The following is a 24,128-nucleotide window of genomic DNA, read 5'->3' as shown; positions in this document are numbered from 1 at the left end:
AAGGTGCTTAACCCAGTCTGCTATATATTATAGATATTTGTATTAAGGAGTATCTTTCTCTTAGGTAACTGAGATAGGTGGAAAGGACTGTGTCTTTTATTCCAGTTTGTAATTTTCAGAGTCATTGACATAGTGAATACCTAAGAGAGAGTTTCCTGGTAAAATTCACTTGCAGGCAGCATAGAGTGGGAAGTAATTAAGAGCAGAACTATAGATTATACTAACAAACACTTGTTGCACAGGTATTATATTTTTTAAAATATATATTACTATTTCATATGGTAATTGAATTAATTAGTGATAACCTAATGTTTGTTACCCTCTCTGCTGTAGGCTACTTGTCCTGCTGTCGTTTTTTAGATGACAGCCAAATTGTTACAAGTTCAGGAGATACGACCTGGTAAGTTTATTCCAGAAGATTACTGATTTTGAGGTTGAGGGGGGTAGTATGAACTAATGTAAGAAGGGAGAACAGTCATTAATTATTTCTATCTATTTTTAATTATAGTGCTTTATGGGACATCGAAACTGCCCAGCAGACCACTACGTTCACTGGGCATTCTGGAGATGTGATGAGTCTTTCTCTGAGTCCTGACATGAGGACTTTTGTTTCTGGTGCTTGTGATGCCTCTTCGAAATTGTGGGATATTCGAGATGGAATGTGTAGACAGTCTTTCACTGGCCATGTGTCGGATATTAATGCTGTCAGCGTAAGTGAAGAGCATTTCTAAGGAAAATTTATTGTGCATATAAAGTGTTGAACTCTATAGTATGATTTTAACAACAAATTCCCTTCAAGGATTCTTATAAGTAGTGTGCTTTTACAACATTTAACCCCCAAATAATAAGGGTTTGATTTTTTTTAAGTAGAGAGGTTTTAATCCGTAAACCTAGGTCTTTATTTGCAGGTGAACAGGAATAAGTTTTTTTTCCCCCAGATTTAGAGGGATAAATCATCTTGAGCAAACAAGCAGATCATGAGTATCAACAGTGTGATCAGACGAGAACAAAGTCCCATATCTCTGGGGTCAAGGGAACAACCCAAAGAGAGAAAAATCAGGAAGACAAAGGCAGCTGTTTAGTGTAGAGAGTATAACTTTTGAAGTCAGCAGACTCTGGATTGAATCTTAGTTCTGCTGGGGACCAGCTGTGTGAGATCAGGTGGGCTATTTAAATTCTGTGTGCCACATATTCTCCAGTAGGAATAATGCTACCTACATCAAAGAATAGTGTAAAGACTAAATGAAACTATAGACTGGATGCTCAGTAAATGGTATAAGTTATTTATAAGCACTTTCATATTGGAAAAAAAAACCTTCAAACAGGTAGCCACAAATAGATTAAGCCAGATAATAAGTACTCAGTATATACAAGAATGAACTAGTCATACGTGTTTATAAATTAAAGCTAAAATGGAATTTTGAATGATAATCAAAAAGATTTATGAAACAGTCAGAATTGAGGGGAGGGGTATTAAGAAGAGGTGGGATACTGCTTGACTTAGGTAAATTGTCCTATGTGGATCAGATGCCAAAATGTATAGATATGACTAGAATTTCCTAAAGTGCTATAATTGCTAGTGTTTATGTGTATAAAATGCACTCTGACTTTGAAAGAAGATATTTTTGGGGAAAAAATGGTTTTTATTTGTCATGTGCATATTGAAAGCCAATTTTATGTAATCTTTTAGAGAATATCAGATAAAGTAAAGGCTTTGTTACCCCCACCCCTATTAGGCCAACCTGGTTTGAAGAGCAGAATTTTGGAGCAGGCAAACCCAGTCCTCTCCATCTCTCAGCCTACCACCTTTATCAAGTTGATGATCTTTTCTGTTCCTAGTTTGCTACAAATTTATCAGGAATGAGTGCTGAAGTTTATCAAATGCCTTTTCTTCATCAACTGAGATAATCATGTGGTTTTTCTTTTTCATTCTGTTAAATGGTGAATTTATATGGATTGATTTTTAAATTTTAACCCAACCCTACATTTCTGTGACAAATGTCACTTGGTTATAATGCAAATCCTTTACTAGTGGATTTGATTTGTTAAAATTTTTAAAGTTTTGAATCCATATTGATGTTATATGATTTTTCATTTATTGAAAAAATTTTTTTTTCTGATTTTGAAAGGGTTAACCTTTTCTCCACACCCTCTCCAGCATTTACTGTTTGTAGATTTTTTGATGATGGCCATTTTGATTAGTGTGAGGTGATACCTTATTGTAGTTTTGATTTGCATTTCTCTGATAATTAGTGATGTTGAGCCATCTGTATGTCTTCTTTGGAGAAATGTCTGTTTAGATTTTCTGCCCATTTTTTGATTGGGTTGTTTCTTTTTTTGATATTGAGCTGCATGAGTTGTTTGTTTTGGAGATTAATTCCTGTCGGTGGCATCATTTGCAGATACTTTATGCCATTCTGTAGGTTGTCTTTTTGTTTATGGTTTCCTTTGCTGTGCAAAAGCGTTTAAGTTTGATTATATATTATATGTATCTCACTGTGTGTGTGTGTGTGTGTGTGTGTGTGTGTGTGTGTTTATTTCCATTACTCTAGGAGAGGGATCCAGAAAGATATTTCTGTGATTTATGTCAGTGTTCTGCCTATGTTTCCCTCTGAGAGTTTTATAGTATCTGGTCTTACACTTAGGTCTTTAATCCATTTTGACTTTGTGTGTGTGGTGTTAGACAGTGTTCTAATTTCATTCTTTTCCATGTAGCTGTCCAGTTTTCCAAGCACCACTTATTGAAGAGACTGTCTTCTCTCCATTGTATATTCTTGCCTTCTTTGTTGTAGATTAATTGACCATAAATGTGTGGCTTTATTTCTGGGCTTTCTCTCCTATTCCATTGATCTGTGTGTCTGTTTTTGGGCCAGCACCATACTGTTTTGATTTCTGTAGCTTTGTAGTTTACTCTGAAGTCAGGGAACCTGACTCTTCCAGCTTCGTTTTTCTTTCTCAAGATTGCTTTGGCTGTTCATGGTCTTTTGTGTTTCCATACAAATTAAAAAATTTTTTATTCCAGTTCTGTGAAAATTACCATTGGTAATTTGATAGGGATTGCGTGAGTCTGTAGATTGCTTTGGGTAGTATAGTCATTTTGACAATATTGATTCTTCCAATTCAAGAACATGGTATATATAAGATTTCCTTTTTCATGGATGAGTAATATTCCAGTGTGTGTGGAACATTACACACGCACATACACACAATGGAATATTACTCAGCCATATGTATATATACATACACACAGTGATAAATACAGATATATATGTATATATCACTGAGGTTACTTCCATATCTTGACTATTATAAACAGTGCTGCAGTGAACATAGGGGTGCATGTATATCTTTTCCAGTTAGTGTTTTTTTTTCTTGAGGTAAATACACAGAAGTGAAATTGTTGGATCATATGGTAGTTCTATTTTTAATTTTTTGAGGAACCTACATACTGTTTTCCATAGTGGCTGCACCAGTTTACATTCCCAACAATGCATGGGGGATATTTTCTCCACATCCTTGCCAACACTAGTTATTTGTTGTCTTTTTGTAGCCATTCTGACAGGTGTGAGGTGCTGTCTCATTGTGGTTTTGATTTGCATTTCCTTGGTGATTAGTGATGTTGAGCATCTTTTTATGGTCTATTTGCCATTTGTATGTCTTCTTTGGGAAAATGTCTATTCAGTTCCTCTGCCCATATGTTAATCAGGTCATTTGGTTTGTTGATATTGTTTTGTGAATTCTTTGTATGTGTTGGATATATTGTTTGCAAATATCTTCTCTCATTCAGTAGGCTGCCTTTTCCTTTTGTCAGTAGTTTCCTTCACTGTGCAAAAGCTTCTTCTAGTTTGATGTGGTCCCATTTATTTTTGTTTTTGTTTTCCTTGCCTGAGGAGACAGGTCCAAAAAATATGTTGCTAAGCCACTGTCAAAGGGCATACTGCCTGGGAATTCCCTGGCAGTCCAGTGCTTAGGACTTCATGCTTTCACTGCTGAGGGCCTGGGTTCAATCCCTTGTCAGGGATCTAGGAGCCAACAAGCCACAAAGTGTGTCCAAAAAAAAGAGCATGCTGCCTATGTGTTCTTCTATGAGTTTTATGGTTTTAGGTCCTACATGTAAATATTTAATCCATTTTGAGTTTATTTTTATATATGGTGTGAGAAAGTCTGGTTTGATGCTTTTGCATGTAGCTGACGAGTTTTCCTGACACCATGTATTGAAGAGGATGTCTTTTCCTCATTTTATATTCTTGCCTCCTTTGTTGTTGACTATGTGTGCGTGGGTTTATTGCCGTTGATCTACGTGTCTGTTTCAGCATCAGTAACATACTGTTTTGATTACTGTAGCTTTGTAGTAGTTTGAAATCAAGGAATGTGATACAAGAATTGCTTTGTATTTTTAAAAAAGTAAACAATATTAGAAGGCAAATGACAAACTATAAAATAACATTTGCCACAAAGAAAACAAATTTATATTCTTCATTTTATTCTTACAAATCAGTAAGTACTAACAGAGTAATACAGATGACCAATAGGTAATATGAAGAAAAGTGATTTCCTCTTTGTAAAGAGTGTTGAGTGGTGCCACAGTATCTGAGAAAGGGGTTCCACAAACTAATAATATATAGTTTTCTTTACTACTAGCTTAACTTTATAACCTAGCCTAACTGTATGATTTTTATTCTCTTTTGTAAAATGTTTCCTATTTATTTCTCATAATAAGATTATTGGAACATTTCTTTAAGAGTACACATACATATATAACTTCCATAAATAGTAATATTTAAGTGTTTTAGTAAGACAGAGGACCAGAACCAGGACGTTTTGAATACTTGCTTTGTGCTGAACAATGGGTTATGGGTACTTTGCATGTGCTATTTCATTCAGTCCTAACCAACACACTAAATTCTGAAACTAAGGCCCAAGTATTTAAGAATCTTTAGTACCTAACATCACTCACCTGGTAAGAAGCCAAGTTGTAATTGAATCTAGGTCTGTCTTACTCCAGAGTCTGTTATTACACTGCCTCACATAATTTTTGTGAACTTCTGTGGAATAAATGTTTATTGCTTTTCTTTCTAGTTTTTCCCTAATGGATATGCCTTTGCCACGGGTTCTGATGATGCTACTTGCCGGCTCTTTGACCTTCGTGCAGACCAAGAGTTATTATTGTATTCTCATGACAATATCATCTGTGGGATCACTTCCGTAGCCTTCTCAAAAAGTGGCCGTCTCCTGTTAGCTGGGTATGATGACTTCAATTGTAACGTATGGGACACGCTAAAAGGAGATCGTGCAGGTAGGTAAATAAGTATACGTCAGGTTTTGATTTTGTCAGGAAATGTGGAAAGGTTCCCATTAGTTGTTTCCAAGGCCTCCTGGACACCCTGGGGAATGGCAACCTGGCAGTTCTCATTCATGGTCATTGTTGATCTTTGAGTGGAGTTATAGTCCATAAACCATATTTATGTTTCTGTTTTCTGAAGAGTAATATCTGATTCTATATTTTCTTGTTTGGTAAGTTTTGACACAAAGCTGGATAGTGAATATAATTTAGTGTGGTCTTTTCCAAATTACAGTCCTCTTATAACCTGATAGGAGACATTGTAACTAACTAAGATCTTATCTGGGACAGGACATAGAGCCCCTGTCTCCCCTCAGCTCCATGCTCGGTGTTCTCCCCTGTAGCTTCCAAAATATTAGCATTAAGTCATGCTGGGGACTGTCATTAATAATAAATTACACAGAGTGAGTCAAAATTTTTTCAGAATCAAAATTATACTCAAAGAATCAAATAGGTCTACATGGCTTGTTACCAAAACACAGCAGTCCTCTGATCCCAGCCTGTATTTTCTGCTCCCAAAGGTAGCTACTTCTAAGTATTTACTTCCCTATCTTTAAATAACATGCCTATATTGATTTTTTTTTTGTAACTTTTAGGCATTATCTGTTGAAGGTTTGACTTTAAGATCCCTCATCCTACCACAGCTTCCATCTTCTGATTTTTCCCATGTAGTGAATTTTGTTTAGAACATGTCAGTGTTTATTATACAATTATGAATTTTTAAGCAGTACTTACTGCTGAGCAGTGAAGTATATGCTGTGACTTTTTTTGCTATGCAACTTTTTAATATTCTCTAGGGTCACATTAATTTTTTGGCTTACATTCTTAGTTTTGATGTACTTCTCACTAATTAATCTTTAAACTTTCTGCAAGTTTTGATATGTCTGGGAGTGGATCCATTTTCATCTATGCTTCTGGGTTTCAGTGGACCTTTTCAATCTGGAAGCATATACCCTGTAGTACTGGGAAGTTCAGGGGACTTATTTAATTTGTTGTACTTTTTCCTCCATTATCATTCTCTTTGTAGAACTCCCATTATTCTGATGTTGGACTTCTTGGACTTTGCTTTGACTTATTGGTTTCTCTCATATTTTCCATCTGTCTTTTTTTGCTCCATGTTCTAGGAGAAATCCTTGGCTTTTCTTTCCATGAACCTTCTGTTACGCTTTGGTTTTCTGTTCATTGCTAACATATTTTTGAGGGTATTGTGTAGGGCCCCCATTCTTTTTTTTTTCATGATAAAAGTCTTTTGATGAAAGCCTTTTTTGAAGTTTTCTTCTATAAGCATAATCTTTTGTTTTCCAAGTTGCCTTCCCCCCCTTCTTATTTTTTCAGTCTCCTGTCTATTTCCTTAAAAGTCTAATGATTCTTAGCCTCTTATTTATCCTTAAGAGTGAAGCACTAAAACTGTTTGAAAGCCCTCTGCACACGGTTGGGGTGTACTGACTGAGGCCTCACTGAAGAGTGATCTGGCCAGGCTTTCATTGGGGAACCTCTGGTATATCATATGGCCTTTTTTCCCTTGGGCCAGCTGTCTTCTCTGAGGTGGATTTTTTCCACTTTTCTACCTGGAATATATAAGCTGACTGACAGTTTGGGGGCTGACTTCAGGAAGAAAGCTGGGGTGCAAGACAATTACCAAGTAAACTTATTCCCCATTTTCAGCAGTTTCACCAATCTCAACTGTGCCTATTGCCTTCTAGTTAAGAGACCCTCTTTTACTCTCTCCAGTAAATGTCTCCAGTCTTATGTTCTGGTGCAGGATGGTAAATCATCTGACAGCAGAGTGAAGGAGGAGACCTGGGGAGTCTGATTCCTGGACACTTCTTAATGCAGTCTCAGTTTACCCCATCTTTGCCCCTGTCTGTTTTCAGACCTGGTTCCACTAGTATCTGACCCTTTTGGAGGTTCTGCAGTTTACTTTTGTTTCTTGGCCTATCAGACCATTTGCTTTGAGCTCAGCATTCTGAGGTCCACTAACCTAGTTACCACCAGACAGCTCACAAAACTTTGTTGCCAGTGCTTGCTATCACATCCTCACTCTCCTTGTGGGTTTATGTCCTTGCCCTTTTAAACACCTGTTCAGTTGTGGAGGTTTCCGAGGGAGCAGAGGCAGTGTCAGCATTACCAGGAATAACTTCCTACAACCTCTCTTAAGAGACTGCAGGAAAGTTCACGGTTTAGCATTTTGCAAGTAAATTTTTGGAGATCCTCTGTTGTCCAAAGCCAAGTACTTTTTTGAGGTATTAGGTGTCTTGCCTGGATTCAGTCAATGAGTATCCATAACAAAATGCAAATGTGTTTGTTTTCCATGTTTTTTTAACATATGTTTTAGTTTTACTTTGCTTATAGCTGTTTGGGTTCAAGTTGACGTAACTGGATACTTTCACCTTAAAATTGAATCGTGGCTCATGAATTGTTAATTTATTCTTCTTTCCAATATGACTTGGAGTATTTAGTCACAATGGTCATTTTTTGTTATTTCAACCCATAATGGTAAATTTGCCTATTGCCAGACATTGCCATACTGAAGGTACTGTGGAGACTATTAAAGCATTAGACAAAATGAACTTTTAACTTTTGTCCCTGAGATTGGGTGAAAATGATATGCTTAATTATATATGGAGACAATGCAAACTCAAGCAGTATATTAAAGAAAAAATTGTTATTGAGAATTTGATATATTCTAATTTTTCTTTTAAATCTTTACATTTCTCATTTTCCTCCCAAATATTTGGGAATATTTAATTTTATCCTGTGTAGTGGGCAGAAGATCAAATAGGTTAAATATCAAAAGAAAACTGAGACTAGATGAGTTTGATGGTTTCAGAAAGTTATGACCAAAACATTCCAGAGTTTGGTGGTTAAAGGAATAAAGTAAATAAATTATGTTGGTATTTTTGGAAGTGGTGGTGTAAGTCAGTTTCATTCTTCTGTTTTTGTTGTTCTGGTGGTAAAAGTTTATTGAACTTTATTTAAAATTTTATTTTTGTTAAAAATTGCATAGCTTTTTGGCAGAATTTATGTCATGAACTTATTAATAGATGTAAAATAAAAATCTACATGTTTTTGAACAGATGATTTTGAACATAAGCATAATTTATAAAGTAATTTTTCAAAGGTGAAAAATATAATTTGGTGCACATGTCAAAAATTCATGTTATACCAAGAATTTTATTTTACCTACATGCCCAGCTTACCCCTGGCACTCAGTCTCAACTCAGGGGAACCTGTTAACTTTTAAGTACCCTTCTAGATCTTCTATGCATATACTTAATTCTAAAACTTGCCCATGGCTAACTTTTTACTGAATGTTTGTTTTCCAGGTGTTCTTGCTGGTCATGACAACCGTGTCAGCTGTTTAGGTGTAACTGATGATGGCATGGCTGTGGCAACAGGGTCTTGGGACAGTTTTCTTCGAATCTGGAATTAACAGTACAAATTTTCTGTTCTCCATTGATACCTGGAGAAATCAGTACTACAGCGTATAGCTGTGAAAAAGAATTTACCTTATATTTGCAGGTGAAGATTTTTCTATTAAGATTATTATATACAAAAAGAAGCTTTCAGTAAACTACAAAACAAAAAAAAGGTGAAAACAAGGTAAAGGTGCTTGCTGAGACCAGGACCAGTGTATTAATTTGAGAAGTTGAGCTAATTTAACCTTGATGAATTTTTGCTTGTACTGTCTAATTCTTTATTTTCTTTGTGTAGAACAGAATGTACACATTATAGCAGCCTATCATGTTTGAGAGTATGTGTTTGCATTTTTTAAGAACTACATTTTAAACTTTGTATACCTAAGAAGTGTCATATTTTTGAGTTTTGTAGTGGAGAAACCAGGCACAGTAATAGATGGAAGTGATACTGTAATTAATGTGGGTACTGATATTTGAAGAAAGTCTCATTGTATTCTGACCTTTCTTTTTGATCCTGGCTGCTTACTGTTTAAGAATGTCAACAGGCCTAGGTACCACTGAGGGGAGTCCTTGCGAATATTATTAGTTTCTGCTACATCCTCTGCCATCTTATCAGTTTAAGTAAGTGCTCATGTTCAGTCTTTTGAAGGGGCCATAATCTGAAGACCAGGGACCAGACATCTCTGAAATTTTAGATGTATCTAAGAAATGCATATTAATTGCTAGATAGCGGTAATCACATGAGTGGTTCTTGTTATTTTAAAAAGCTGGTTATGATCAAATGACACTTAGGTAGCATTCAAAATACTTAGGCTGTCCTATTGATTTCATATTCTAGAACTGAGTTTGTAGAGTGCACTCATTTCAGAAGATTGATGAACATTTGGACTGTCCTTGCATCTGAAGGATTTTTCCCAGTGTTCTCCATCAATATGTATCTAGGTAGGAAACATAATGTGATGGCATTACTTTTTTGAAAGAAGTGTAAAATCTAACCAATCGCTAGACCTGACTAGTTATAATCGTACGAAAGTTGCTTTATGAATTTATGTGCACATAGTATAAAATCTGAATTGATGTTAACTCTTCATGCCTTCAGAAATTCCAAAAGCAAACATTCAAGCTTTTTGATCTCCTGTAATATTTCCTCCCATTAGCACAAAATATTAGTTTCTAAGTGGTTTTGCTTCAAAGGATACCTAGATCAAAATGACCCCCACTTTTAAAGCCAAAAGAAAACTCTAAGAGCAGTTCTTAAAGGAGTCAGAGGAAAATACAAAGCAACTAATTCCTCTGCTTGTCAGTGATCTAATAATGTGTCTATTACTAGAATGGGCCCCTTTGAATTTAAACAAAGATAAATCCCCTTGGATTTTTCTCTTACAAATAATCTAAATGATTGACAATAGATTGTTAGTCTTGCTTGATGGTAAAGTCATGGGGTTTTTCTGATGCAGAAGTGCATTGTTTTGTAACTTAGTAAACTTTGTCAGTGACTGCTGAGATAGGTCTGTTAACTTTTGATCACCTGTAACCCTAATCCAAGTACTCCCAAATTTGTAAATTTTCATTTTTATATTGTGGGTGTGCTAATAAGTGCATCAACCATAATGAAGTCAGCAACTGTTTTAAGATACTGAAAAGAGAATAAAATGGAAAAAGGAAGATTAAGATATAGGACCAAAAAACAGACTGTTGCAGATGGCAGGCATGAATGTATATTTATATACGCATTCAAGATTTCTATGAACTTTTGCTGTTAATGTTTGTGGAATATTTATGTAACTTCATAAAGAGCAGCTCTTTGAGATAAGGCAAGAATACTTTAAAGGGACACATTCATTTCCAAAAATAGAGAGGGGTGAGGGTTACCATGTAGTTCAGCAATTTATTCCAAAATCCTGTTCAAGAAAGCGCTTCTACCATGTGCAGAATATAGCCTTATATATATATATATAGAGTGTATCTCCTCTACTTTGAAAGTGGTTCCAGTAACAAGATACTTTAGTCAGAGGCACACAGACTATAAGAATTCTGTGGTCTTCAACATGTTAATAAAAATGATTTAATGTTAATAAAGTTTTTGTAGATAGTTAAAAAGCAATTCCCATAATCAAATATGTACCAGGCAACTGAAAACTAACTACTATTATGCCTAATATGACCGTATTATACATGTGACTGAATGGTGATCACATTACCACATTAACTTACTAGTTAAACCTTTGTTTTCTAGTGATATGGGTTCCAGTTGCTAAACATTTGTTAACTTGCAGTTTGAGTTCATCTGATTGTCTAATTCTTTGGTGCATAAGAACTTCCTGAAATCAGTATAATTTGTGGAAGCACAGAACAGTTTGAATCTTAGTTCTCCAAAACTTAAAGAAAATGGCCAAACATAGTTTTAAGGAATTTGCATCAATGTTGCAGTTCTGGTGCCTGATTTTTTTCTTTTTACCTGAGAAACATTTAAACATAATGTGCCTCAGTTAGGTTTATTTGTAGATTCTTTAATCACTTCATAAAGAACAGTTTTTAAAGGCACATATTCTTTTCTAAAGCAAAGTGGAGTGACTGCCAAGTGCTTCAGCAAATCACCCCATAAACCTGCTCAAGAAAGCACTTCATGCTATCAGCAAGGACATCACCTCCACTTTGATGGACAGGCCTCATTTTTGGCAGCTATGCTATCAGAGATTTAGACTAAGTATCCAAGGCCCCTCCCTAGCTCAAATTTTTATAGTTGTGAGTCTATGGTTACAACAGCATACTGAGTTCCATCTTCAGAGGCAAAGATTTAGGCATAATATTTCAAGTGATAAACTTAAGTTTCAAGAGATACTTCTTAATTCTGTAAGGCAGCCTAGTAGGCAGTCTCCTTATATTTTAATTTAGACTCAACTGAACTGATTAATACTGCATGATGACAGGAAACTAGTCTCCTAGACATAACGGATGTAGGTGCTTATGGAATATATTAAGTAATTTTAAAGTTAACATACTGAAGAGAAATGGATCTTCACTTCTCCAGGTGACAAAATGAAATTATTATTGTTGCTAAAAAAAATGCTGTGCCAATATTATATAAATAACCTTCTCCAACACTTTTGATGTCTTAGATTTAGTAATAAATTAAGACTTTAAAAAATGAATATGTTCAGGGAAATTTATGCTTAATTATTGGTGAATGTCTCACAGTTTAAGTATAACAGAGTTGAATACTTGTGGCTTACCTGTTGATGTGTTTAAATGTTAATGGAAACTGATTAAACAATCTCCCAAATGGGCCTATGATTTTAGAAATAAAGATGTTCTGTCTATAATCTTCAGGGTGTGAGTCAGACTTAAAAACATTTTTAAATTAAGTACGATGTTCAGTTTCTAATTTCCCTTTTGCCATTGTGGAAAGCAGAATTTTAAACTGTCTCTTACCTCCTGTTTTTTAAAACACCCACCAGTCAGACTATCTTGTGAGAAACGGTAGCAGTGAATAAAATTGGTATTTTAAATTAAATAGAATGTGAAGTACCCTTCATATTTACTAGTTTTTCTCCCATTGTTCATTGTAAGTTGCCTTAAATTTCAGTGCTGTATTTAAAAATATTGGTTATAATAGGTACTCAATAAAATGGTCTGTAGTTGAATGTCTAAGCTAGTATTGTTTTAAAAAGTAATTTATTAATCAGAATGATGGTACACCTTGTGTTTAGCAAATTTGTTTGCATGTTGATAAAATTTCCTGTCTTTTTTCTTAAATCCAATTATTGATCCTATAAAATAGTTGATTAATGCAGCATATGAAAAAGCTGGTTATGTTTCAACTGGTGTTAAACGTGCCTGACAAAATCTTATACAGTATTTTTTAATTAATAGAACTTCAGTGATATACTTGGTAGATATTTCAAGCCTTTTCTGTCTCTTACACAATGGTGCTCTATCCTATTGTTTTCTCTTTTCAAAGAAGCATCTGAACACTTGTATTTGCATATTCTTATCCAAAGGCATTCACATCTAAGTGGGTTTTTTAAGTTGATTAAAATGTTTTTCTTCACCTAGAATGGTTTCTACAATACTTGTGGCCAACTGAACCTGAATGTCAGTAGTTTGTGGGAAAGGTGAATGTATTAGATTAAAGCTCTTAGAAAAAAGCTTTAAACCAAACTATGGACTTGTATCATGATGTAACAGTATTCGTGAATCTTTCTTGCAGTAATTCATTCCTTTATTTGTACAGTAGCTCTGTGAAATAACATTGCTGTGAATTGATAGTGTAATCAATAAAGTGCTTTTAACCAGATTTCATGGAGTGTGTTTTAAGTTGATTTTTAGTAGAATAACTTTTAAGTCCCAGAACTAAACTCCAAGCCCAATAGTTCATGCTCAGTTCTAATTCCTTTATATAAACATTGGTAATTATTTTCTTCATGAAAAATGAATGGGCTGCTGGAAGCAAGGAAGAGATTGGAGTGCCACTGACCTATCCCTAGTGCTGTGAATGTCAGCCCACTGTTAAAAGGCCACAGGTTTTCATTAAAAAGCAAAACTGTCATTCTTTCCTTAAAGCTCCTTTAGGATAAAGATGAGCCAGTCTCCCCAAGATAGCTATATGCCTGCCATAAAAATCATTAAAATAAAATATTAAAAACTCACTAAATGCCAGTGTAAATACTATATCAACTATCAGGCAAACAAGTTTTATTTTCACCTTGCATGCTTATAAAAAAACTTAGCTCTATAAAATGTTTAAGGTTATACAAAGTTTATAAATAATCCTGCAGACATACATAGTAGACAGTCAAGTAAATGTGCAATAACTGTGAACAACATCAGCTGTAAATCACACTTCTTTTTAACTCATGGGCTTGGTTACAGGTGTACGTCTTATCCCCAAGCATAAAGGTTGGGCTTCATTATTTTAGTGTCCCATTTCCAACATTCATATATTTTCAGACTTGATCAGATGGAATTGGATTTAAGCTAGTGATGGAAAACTTAGTATAGACTTACTATACCAGAGCCACTATTCCATAGTTCCCAGACTTCAGCATGTATCAGATCACCTTGCAGGCTTGTTAACCAGAGATTGCTGGTCCCCAAACCTAGTATTTGATTTAGTAGGTTTGGGATGAGACCCAAGAATGTAATTCTTACAATTTCACTAGTGATACTGCTGACTGAGGGACTAAACTGTGAGAACCACTGTACTATACTACTGAGGTGTTACCAAACCACTATGCTATTTCAAAAGTTCAAGTACTTGCGTAGATTAAGATCAAGATTAAGGCCTTGAACTTGTACAGTACTCACTCTTAGACATGTTTTTCATGTTGCAGTTGTTACTTAATCTCACTTCTTGGTGGCTTGTATCACTTTTTGGTTATAAAACAACAATATTAGTTGCATAAAAATATTTTTGAAAGGCTTCTACAGCCTAAATAATGTTATTTTTCTCCTTAAAATATCCTGAAAAACAGTGTTGCACCTGTTGTGAAAAGACTGAATAGCATCCAGGAGCCTTAAAGGCACAAAAAAAGAAGTACTAAGTATTAAAAGAAGAAAAAAGCCTGAAATGTTATCCCTCTCATGGAAAAGCAGTATTAATTATACTCGCCAAATGTACTGTGTCTTCCGGGGTTGTGCCTTTCTAACAAGCATCTAGGTAATGCTGATTTGGTGGTCCTCAAGACTATGTTTTGTGTGGCAAAGTCTTAGAATGTCAGTTTTTAATGTTTCCATGTAAGTTTCTATTACTTTTTAACACAGGAACAAATAATACTTGAAGTCATAAACATTTCATTAAGGTAAAAAGTACAATAATTTTTAATGGTGACATGTTAAATTCATACAATTAAATAAAAGGAAAAGCCACCCAGGGGAACAACCCAGCAGTATCCTCAGTAAATACTTTCTGAAGAACAGCATTTGTACATGACTGTAGCCACCCAAAATTCAGATCTCCCATATCTTTGGCTATTTTTATCACTTCAAACTTAACTCTTAAAACTGAGATAGAAAGCTTTCCTTACTGGAATCAGAGTTGAGGCTGAAAATGTTTCTTGAGAAACAGATGAGAAAACTATTTAGACCCAAATACCTGTATAAGGGACTTTATAATAACAAACCTATATACTGTTTTACATCAGTTTTAATGGGAATAAAAGAGGGAGTAAAAACAGCGGTATTTATTAGTGGTTTACATACCTGCTCGGATGGCAAAAGTGATTGTAACCTGCATATATAACACTCAAGAACACTCCACACTCCTTTGTAGGTTAGCGCAATGCAGTTTATAAAACAAAAATGTGACTATTCCCATTAAAGTAGGCATCAAAAATTTGTTTTGAGAAAGAAGATGAAAGGAACATTCTCTAACTCCTGGATGCCAGGAAGCAGAGTTTTTCAGAATCAAAAAAAAAAGAGAGCCCTAATTAAGAGCAAGGCCCCACCCCTCAGGGGTCACAGAGTTGGTTCTTTTACTGTAATTCATCATTTTCACATATCAAAGGATTTTTCTTTACCCAAAATTAAAACTAAAGAGACATCATAATACTCTTCAGAAATGCAAACACCCTGAGATAGATCAATACCAGGATCTACTCAAGGATTTGCGATTTAGGTATACTTAGTATAATTCATATTTAAAGTCACTTCATAAAAATAACTGCCCCAATCTTCGAAGTTCCATTTTCTCCTATGATGATCACCAAAGCAATCTCTGTTAAGATTCTTCATTGCTTGAATGTAGAAAATGCTTAGTAAAATTCTCCAGCTCGTTTTCAAGTTGAACAGCTTTATTTCTAATTTTAAAAAAATGAATAAAACAGCAATCTAATTATCATAAAGGTCAATGAGAAAAAAAAATGTATCCCATCCAAATCTTAAAAAAATCACTAGCCAGCTGTTGCTTCATTTATCTGAACTCAGATCACCAACTCTTTTTAAAGTACTTATTATATGTGCTACTATAACTTTGCAATAAACACAGAATCCAATGGCCATATAAATGGCCAAATAAATCCTTAATAAGAATGAAAAGCCGAAGAGGCAGTGGAGTCATATCACCTTACATGGGAGTTTTTTCCTAAGTCACATAAAGACAATTGTTCTTGTATTCTCTTTAAGTTAAGCATAAAGTATAGAAAAAGTGGTTTCATGTATACATAAAGTAGCTGGCAGATGTCAAAGGACCATACTTGCTAAAAAAAATTTTTTTTAAATATTAAAATTGTACTTGATGCAGCCAAATACCCATAATGAGGGAAAACAGAAAGAAATTGACAGGCGAATGCAGGTTTGTGTCTCCCATTCTCATCCTATGCCGGGGCACACAAACATACTTTCTCCTTGGTCTTGTTTTGTTTGTTGCAAAGTGCACATGGTCGAAGTCATATAAGTTAAATGTTCATGTGAACTCCACTGTATATTTCTTCAGGTAGATTATATCTGAGTGGCTAAGCCTAATTTAGTAACAATGGAGATTCCAAATATTAGGTTAATATTATTCTAAACTTTCCTGTTAGAAGAAGAATTAGATCAATTTTCAGTCCTGCCAAAATCTGAAAGCTACATAAGTACCAATAATCTATTTTGCCAGTTACAGCTTTTTACTATAGCAAGATGAAAAAATATTTAAAAACCTAACCTAGGTTAAAAATTTTTTTCTATTGGATATAGTTTCACCAAATTTGAAAGCCTGTATTTAGGATGATCTAACTTAAAATAGGAGCAATGGAATATGTGAAATTCACTTGGGTATGTTTGTGTGTGTGAAGTGATTTGGGGTATGACAGGCAGTCACCATTTCCAGAGACTCAAAAGGAGATGCAATAAGAATGTGACTGCTGATCAGATTAAGATACTATGGATGGACACTATCACAGGTGTTTTAAATATATGTCCCAAAATCCAGGTCACAAGAACAGCCTTCTCCAATGTGCAGACACTGCAAACTGTTTTTATACAGACAACTGTATGTAGCACGTGCCCTGGTAAGTAGCAGCAGGAATTAAATGATGCTTAATGATTCTACCAGACTTATAGGTGAGCTAGCTAATGGGTAATAAAACTGAAAGTTAAGAACTGCCAAGAAGTATAGACCTCATGATGACACTTCTGGTCTTGACCCCCAAAGCAAAATTTATTTAGACTTCAAAGAATCCATGACAAATCATATTAAACCAGAATTCCACTTATATTAGGTTATCTTGTTTACTTCCATTGCTTCAAATTTAAGTATACCTAACAGTCCCCAATGAGAGAAGTTATATAGGACTTGGATATATAGGACTGAAAACTCATACTTTTAATCACAGAACTTCTGCTTTGATAAGGGACAAATTTAGCTTAACATAGAGCTATAAGCTTAGATCTAAAAAATTCCTTTAAATTCAGATTTGGGTTTTTTGTTGTTGTTGTTCAAACTAGCTTTCACTGAAATTGCAGAACTACAATTATGCCAATGCAGAAAGCAAAAATTTTAACACAAATTTGCTAGTGATTTTACATAATTATATTTTGGTAACAAGACCAATAAATGTTCATATTATTGAGGAAAAAAAGGTTCAAATACCTTAAGCGCTTTGAATTGTTTTGTATTTTCTCCAATTGATTTATTTCTTGGGATAATCTAGCTACTTCTTCTTCTAGATGTCTCTGTGTAATATCAACTTGTTGGCACAGGCGAGCAAAAGTGGTTGCCATTTCCCTTGAAATAAAAAACAATTTTATCAGCAGTCTATAATGTCTTTTAAAATGAATAAGCTTTGCATCGTAATAGTCATAAAGCTGTACATTTCATGCAATTTTAGCAGAACTGAATAATTCCAAGTCATGTTATCTTTGTTCACATGCTTATCTTGGGAATCAAAGGACTACCCTAAATTGCTTCTTAAAAATAAACCTGGTCAATGAAAATTTTAAATGACTGTTCCACAAAAAAAAAAAAAAGAATAAGCTTTAATTTAAAGCTTACATAAAAAAGAGATCACAAGCTTAAAAAATTCCTAAAATATAAGCTATCAAAGAACACTGCTAAGAATGGTATGAGGGAGGGTATGGCACTTATAAGCTTAATATGACTGTGGGCTTGATTTCATCTGGCCTCAAGACAAATGCTCAATAGGTAATATTATTCTGCCGTATTGTTGTGAATCTGAGTAAGCTATAAAAAGGCACAGGATTGGTATATGTCTTCAGAAGCATAAGACTTACTTTTGTCCCCTGCCTATAAAAATAAATGACTGGAAGAAAATTTCATGAACTTCTGTGACTTAGTCAAAAATACTTTAAATTATAGCAACATTTAACCATATTTCTAGAACCAAAGGGCTATATTTAATTTGTGTGCTAGTTAATATATTAACTTTGGCAAATATTATGTTTATATTTTTGCAACTGGGAGCTTGTCTAGTAGGTGTGTACCATTGGAATTTAACTGACTTGTTTTTCTCTGCAACTATTCTCCTGCACATCTTCATCTTTCCCAAGGTCTTTCCCCCTCCATTCTCTCCCCATATGACCAAATACCAATATTAGACAAATGAAGCATCTTTTTATTTTAATATTTTATTACATTAATATTTAGCTAGTATCATCTTAACTGGAGTAATTATCTGAGGTTGCCTCCATTAGAGTGTAAAGTCCTCTAAGAAAAAATACAAGTTATCTTTAACTTTTAATTTCCCACAACTTCTAGCATATTGTCACATAGTAGGCAATTAATAAATGTTTGATGAACAAATGAATGGACTGCTTCGTTAATTCTGTTTCTATGAATGTGAACCTTGGCTGATTTCATTTGGAGGTCCAGGTTATCCTCATTAAAGATCAATATAAATAAATCAAAATTAACACAATTATATAAAATAGGAGCTCTATAAATATTTGGTAAATGAGTAAACTAATTCACTGTTCTCAGTTCTGTGCCCTCATTGTTTCCATTCCCTACTACTTTAACTAGGTTAGTACAGACTCTGATCTTGTGTCTGAAATAGTTTACTCTCCCTGCAATTCTTATCTCCTGAGTCTAAATCACTTTACACACCACACCACTGCAAAGTTATCTGTTCTAGAGCTAAATGGTAATATCATTCCTAGGGTTCCTAATTATCCAAACCTCAATCCTAGTGTGAGGCTTATACTCGAATGGACTGCCTCTTATGTACACATCTGCGACACTGAAATTGTCTCATGTTTCTGAACACATTCCTTTCCCCCACAACCTTCTTGCCGTTGGTTTGGGCTGTTTTCTCTGTTTCGCTCTTTCTTTTTTTTTTAATTTTTATTTATTTATTTATTATTTTTTGGGGGGTACACCAATTCAGTCATCTGTTTTTATACACATATCCCCGTATTCCCTCCCTCCCTCGACTATTCTGCATGTTCAAATCTCAGGCTACCTCTTTTCTAGGAACCCTTTACTGATCCACTCTCCTTCATGATTTAAGATTCTAGAGCCTCACACTACAAAGCTCTCATTACTTTTCACTTTTCACCTTTTATTCTAATTACGTACATGTTGTTTCTTCTATTAAATTGCAATCATCTTTAGCTCAGAAAACTTTCTAATTCAGCTCTCAATAGCACCCTAATATAGAATATTATGCATTGATTTGACTGAAGTTCTATATATTTTTACTAAATCAATGAAAAATATTTAAGATACATAAAAGAAACTCAGTGGACCCAGGTATTTATTATTATAATAAAATTACCTTGAGTTTTAAAAAATCATGCCTTTAAACTTATAAATCTGGGCTGTAATAGTAAAATAAATTACGTTCACCACCATGCATTTTGAGCCCACTTGTATGGTATCATTCTGTTTTTTCCACTTTGGTGGTAACTATAAAATGTGTTCATGTTGTGATAATTCTTTGAGCTGCACTCTTATTCATGCATTTCTGCATGTACATCCTACTTCAGTAAAACTTTAAAACAAACAAAAAAATGAATCAACTTACTGTTGTACTTGATGGCTGCAGTTGGCACTTGTGAAGCTCACAATCATTTGCAGTTTTTCAGTTGCATAATTCACAAATTGCTGTTTAAAGGCTCTCTCCTTGGCACGGGTGGTCCAAGTCAGCCTTTCATAAAGATACAAAGCTCCATACATACTTAATGAAACAGATATGAGTTTCCAGCCTACAGTTTTCCAAATCTGTAAAATAAGTTCACAGCTTACTTTGAGAAAGAAAAACATCACTAGGGAAATTGTAACTAAAAGGCATTTTAGAAAACTCATTGGCTCCCTACAGATCTTTGAGTCAGATCCATTTTTTAAAACTGTACATTCCTTCTCTATGAGAAAATATGGAATTATCAGAAATCAAGCTGAAAAAAGGAGCAGCACATAAATATCAAGCAAGAACTTTTATAACCTGCAAGGCATTTGGTAAGTTGATTCAATGTATCTCAAAAAGGGATATTAATTTTTTTTAGGTCAAAGGTTTTAAACCAAAACAAACTATATATAAAATAGATAACTGGAACTTTCCTGGTGGTCCAGTGCTTAAGTAAGACTCCACGCTTCCACTGCAGGAGGGCAGGGGTTCAGTCCCTGGTTGGGGAACTAAGATCCCACATGCCGCAAGGTGTGGAAAAGATAACCAACAAGGACCTACCATATAGCACAGAAAACTATACTCAGTATTCTGTAATAACCTATAAGGGAAAAGAATCTGAAAAAGAATATATATATACACACACACATATATATATAAAAAATGGAATCACTTTGCTGCACACCTGAAACACAACATTGTAAATCAACGATGTCAATTAAAAAAAAAAAAGAAAAAACCAAACAAAAAAACCAAACAAGGAAACCTATGCTGTTAATGATATGAAAAAAAAAAATTTAGCATATAAGAACTACTGCAAAAAATAATATTAATACTTTAAGGCAGATCTCTTTGGTATTTGGAGAAGGCTAGATAAGGGACCTGGATCATTCCTGTTATTCCAATGTACAAGTACTGTTTCTTCGTGTGCTACGATGTAAAAATAGGAAGCCTTGTTCAAAAACTTATGCTGTGGTAATCATTTCAAAATATATATATATTACATCATATTGTACACCTAAAACTAATAAATTTTGTCAATTATATTTCAATTTAGAAATAAATATTTAAAAAATTTTAAAATTAGACTTGTGAAACCCAATTCACTAATTTAACCTACATCTTATTGATCCTGGAAACAGAAGTAAGTATATTTTTTCCCTGATGTAGCAGATAGCTTTGCAAAAACCTCAATTTTAATTACACTAAAAAATACAGTTTCTCAAAAAAAAACCAAAAAAACAAAAAAACTGTTTCTTACCACTCCTCCAACAACAATGACGCCCATAGAAGTTCTAGATGTAAGAGAAGCTAATGCTGTTATTAAGGTAACCATGAGTTCTTCCTGCGATGCGTTATCTGGCGTTGCTGGATTGGTAGGAGCAGTGGGAGTAGAAGCTAAAGATCTGGGGAGCTAATAAGGTGGGGGGGGCGGGCGCAAAAGGATTAATTTAATTAAACAAATGGAATAGTTACATTTACAAAGTTCTACTGTATTCCCTTTTAAAATTACAATCTACAAGAAGGATGACTCCAATTAATGAGTTTACCATAAATACATGAAGACAATAAAAATGGCCTGCAAATTATCTCCTATAACATAGACTGATGACATGAGGAATTTTCATAACATACGAGTCTACCTAAAACAGTAGGCCCTCAACTCTCAAGTGAAATTAAAACTACATATAAAATTTTTTTTCACACCAAAAGTACAATCCTTTAAAAAAAAATTGGACTTCAAAATTAAAACCTTGGGAATTCCCTGGCAGTCCAATGATTAGGACTACATGCTTTCACTGCCAAGAGCTTTCACTGCCAAGAGTGCATGTTCAATCCTTGGTTGGGGAACTAAGATTCCACAAACCGTGGGGCCAAAAAAAATAAAAATTAAAAATTAAAAAATATATAATAAAAACAAAATTAAAACCTTTTATACTTCAAAATATACCATAAGAAAATTAAAAGGCAAGCTACAGACTAGAAAAACATACATACTTGGAAATCATGTATCTTGATAAAGACTTGTATCTGGAATATATATAAAGAATTCCTACAAGTCAATAAGAAGCCAAATAACCTAATTAAAACATGGGCAATTTATTTGAATAGACATGTTACAAAATAAGATACATGAATAAACACATGAAAAGATGTTCAAAATCATCAGTCATTAAGGAAATACATAACAAAACTACAATGAGGTATAACTTCACATCTGCCATAATAAAAAAGACAGACGATAACAAATCTTGATGAGAATGTGGAGAAAGAGAACCTTAAAACACTGCTGGTGGGAATGTAAAATGGTGCAGCTGCTTTGGAACACAGCTTGGCAACTCCTCAGAAAGTTAAACATGGAGTTACCATTGTGGCCCAGCAATTTCACTCCTAGGTATATACTCAAGAGAAATGAAAACAGATGTCCACATAAAAACAGTATATGAGTGTTTATATCATTATTCATAATAGCCAAAAAGTACAACCAACTCTAATGTCCATCAATTGATGAATGTATAAAGAAAATGTGTGGTATCCATAATGGGATATTATTCAGCCATAAAAAAGAAATGGAGTATTGATATATGCTACAACATTCACATACCATGATGACAAACCATGAGAACATTATGCTAAATGAAAGTAGCCAGTCACAAAAGGCCACATTTTGTATGATTCCATTGACAGGAAATGTCCAGAAGAGCAAAAATGATAGCTAGAGAAAACTGACTAGCAGTAGGGCTGAAGGTGGAAATGACAACTGACTGCAAATTGGCACAGGGTATCCTTTGGGGTGACAAATGTTCTAAAACTGGATTGTGGCAAAGGTTTTACAACTCCATAAGTTTTCTGAAAAATTACTGAATTGATAAATTTTTAAAAGTCTTTAAAAATGATTATATTTACTCCAATTTTTCTTAACTCTAGAAACAAAAACTTTTAAGATAAGAAAAGTTACAAAATAGAGTTTCAAAAGTGAATGTAGAACCTACAACAGTAGTGAATGAAAATTTGGGGATTAGTATACATAGTATACCCAATTCAGAAATGGCTCTACATCATAAATATCAGCTTGCAAATAAGCAAATCTGACACAGCTGGTTCTGTAGGGAAAATCACACAAACAAAATAAAAAAAGACTCTCAACTGGTAGAATCAGATACATACCTGTATAGTACAACAATAACCACCTAATAAAAAGCCTACTAAAAAAAAAAAAATATATATATATATATATATATATACCTGAAAGATAGGCTCTGATAATCCTAGAAGCACCCGCTGCGCATTTGTAGGGCCCAAGAAACGATGGACAAGGGAAGACCAGCCCAAGGAAAAATGAAATACAATATCCTCTTGAAAATCTGAACATAACTTGTGGCAATTTAAGTCATAGCTGAGATCAAATTTCTTGCAAGGAATCAATGTATGTAATTTATTCTGTATACCAGCTGGAAGTAATGGCTTCAAATTTTCTAGAAAGAACCAAATTATGATTTCACAGTTAACAACAGTAAATATTATTTTATAAAATATCTAAAGGATTTTATAATAACAAATCTTTTATCAATGAAATAAAGAAAAAGACTACACCCCAACTTGCAGACATAAATATTACCAATAATTTCTTGCTGGGATTGAAGCATTGAAGCATTGACTTCATTGGTGCACCGATCAGCCAAATTTCTTCCCATTCCATCTTCTATGTGCTTATTTAACTCCTGTTAACAATGATAAGTGTGTACATTATTTTTCCTCTAGAATATATGCAGATTTTATAAAAATGTTAAAAAAGCAGTAAACAGTAAAATGATCTTATTCTTTTGTAAGATGATAATTTTTCTGTGTACTTTATAGTTTACATTTATTACAAGAGTGCACAGGAGATGTAATAGTTTAATCTTGTACCTGACTGCCATAAAGACACTAAAATGGCCAACCCACTAAAGAGTGGAATAAGAGTCAGAATAAGAAAATTGTCTCTGAATAACATTAAACTACAATTTAACTTACATTTTTATATACTTTCAATACACTTGGAGTAGGATGAAACTCAGAACAAAATTCATCAACCAAAACAGAGAGTCGACAAATTTCATCTGTCATTGCACACGAAACCTGAAAATATAAAAAAATCAGAATTAAAAAATTTAATTTTTTAATTAAAAATTTAAAAGATTACCAACTACTTAAAAAAATTAAATTGAAAAAAACTTAAATATTCTTTTAAGGTAACAGATAACATTTTTAGCATCATCAAAAGTATTTCCATTCCCAGATATTATAATCACAAAGCTAGTGTTACTC

The 24,128-nt window shown here is 34.0% G+C and overlaps 2 protein-coding genes across 5 annotated transcripts in view; one reads left to right on the top strand and one right to left on the bottom strand.

Annotated features, from left to right (window-relative positions):
• Nucleotides 1-13,051, top strand: part of GNB4 (G protein subunit beta 4) — a 61,793-nt gene extending 48,742 nt beyond the window's left edge. For both annotated transcript variants that reach the window (XM_057739580.1, XM_057739578.1), the window contains 4 exons: nucleotides 334-400; nucleotides 509-710; nucleotides 5,080-5,296; nucleotides 8,668-13,051. In XM_057739580.1, coding sequence (XP_057595563.1) covers nucleotides 334-400; nucleotides 509-710; nucleotides 5,080-5,296; nucleotides 8,668-8,774 — 593 coding nt within the window. In that variant the 3' untranslated portion in view covers nucleotides 8,775-13,051. The remainder of the gene's footprint in view (nucleotides 1-333; nucleotides 401-508; nucleotides 711-5,079; nucleotides 5,297-8,667) is intronic.
• A 1,495-nt stretch (nucleotides 13,052-14,546) lies between these two features.
• The window catches only part of MFN1 (mitofusin 1), a 30,885-nt gene continuing 21,303 nt past the window's right edge, over nucleotides 14,547-24,128 (bottom strand). The window contains exons 12-19 of one of the 3 annotated variants that reach the window (XM_057738174.1): nucleotides 23,835-23,939; nucleotides 23,440-23,542; nucleotides 23,067-23,296; nucleotides 21,819-21,851; nucleotides 21,082-21,234; nucleotides 19,722-19,918; nucleotides 17,330-17,464; nucleotides 14,547-15,557 (exon numbers count right to left, since the gene is read on the bottom strand). In XM_057738174.1, coding sequence (XP_057594157.1) covers nucleotides 15,479-15,557; nucleotides 17,330-17,464; nucleotides 19,722-19,918; nucleotides 21,082-21,234; nucleotides 21,819-21,851; nucleotides 23,067-23,296; nucleotides 23,440-23,542; nucleotides 23,835-23,939 — 1,035 coding nt within the window. In that variant the 3' untranslated portion in view covers nucleotides 14,547-15,478. The remainder of the gene's footprint in view (nucleotides 15,558-17,329; nucleotides 17,465-19,721; nucleotides 19,919-21,081; nucleotides 21,235-21,818; nucleotides 21,852-23,066; nucleotides 23,297-23,439; nucleotides 23,543-23,834; nucleotides 23,940-24,128) is intronic. The other 2 variants (XM_057738175.1, XM_057738176.1) reach the window with 2 other exon arrangements.

The sequence above is a fragment of the Hippopotamus amphibius genome, chromosome 6 (genome assembly GCF_030028045.1).
Source record: "Hippopotamus amphibius kiboko isolate mHipAmp2 chromosome 6, mHipAmp2.hap2, whole genome shotgun sequence".
Taxonomy (NCBI): Eukaryota; Metazoa; Chordata; class Mammalia; order Artiodactyla; family Hippopotamidae; genus Hippopotamus; species Hippopotamus amphibius.
The sequence above is the reverse complement of the archived record's forward strand: the minus strand, read 5'-3'. Positions and strand labels throughout refer to the sequence as shown.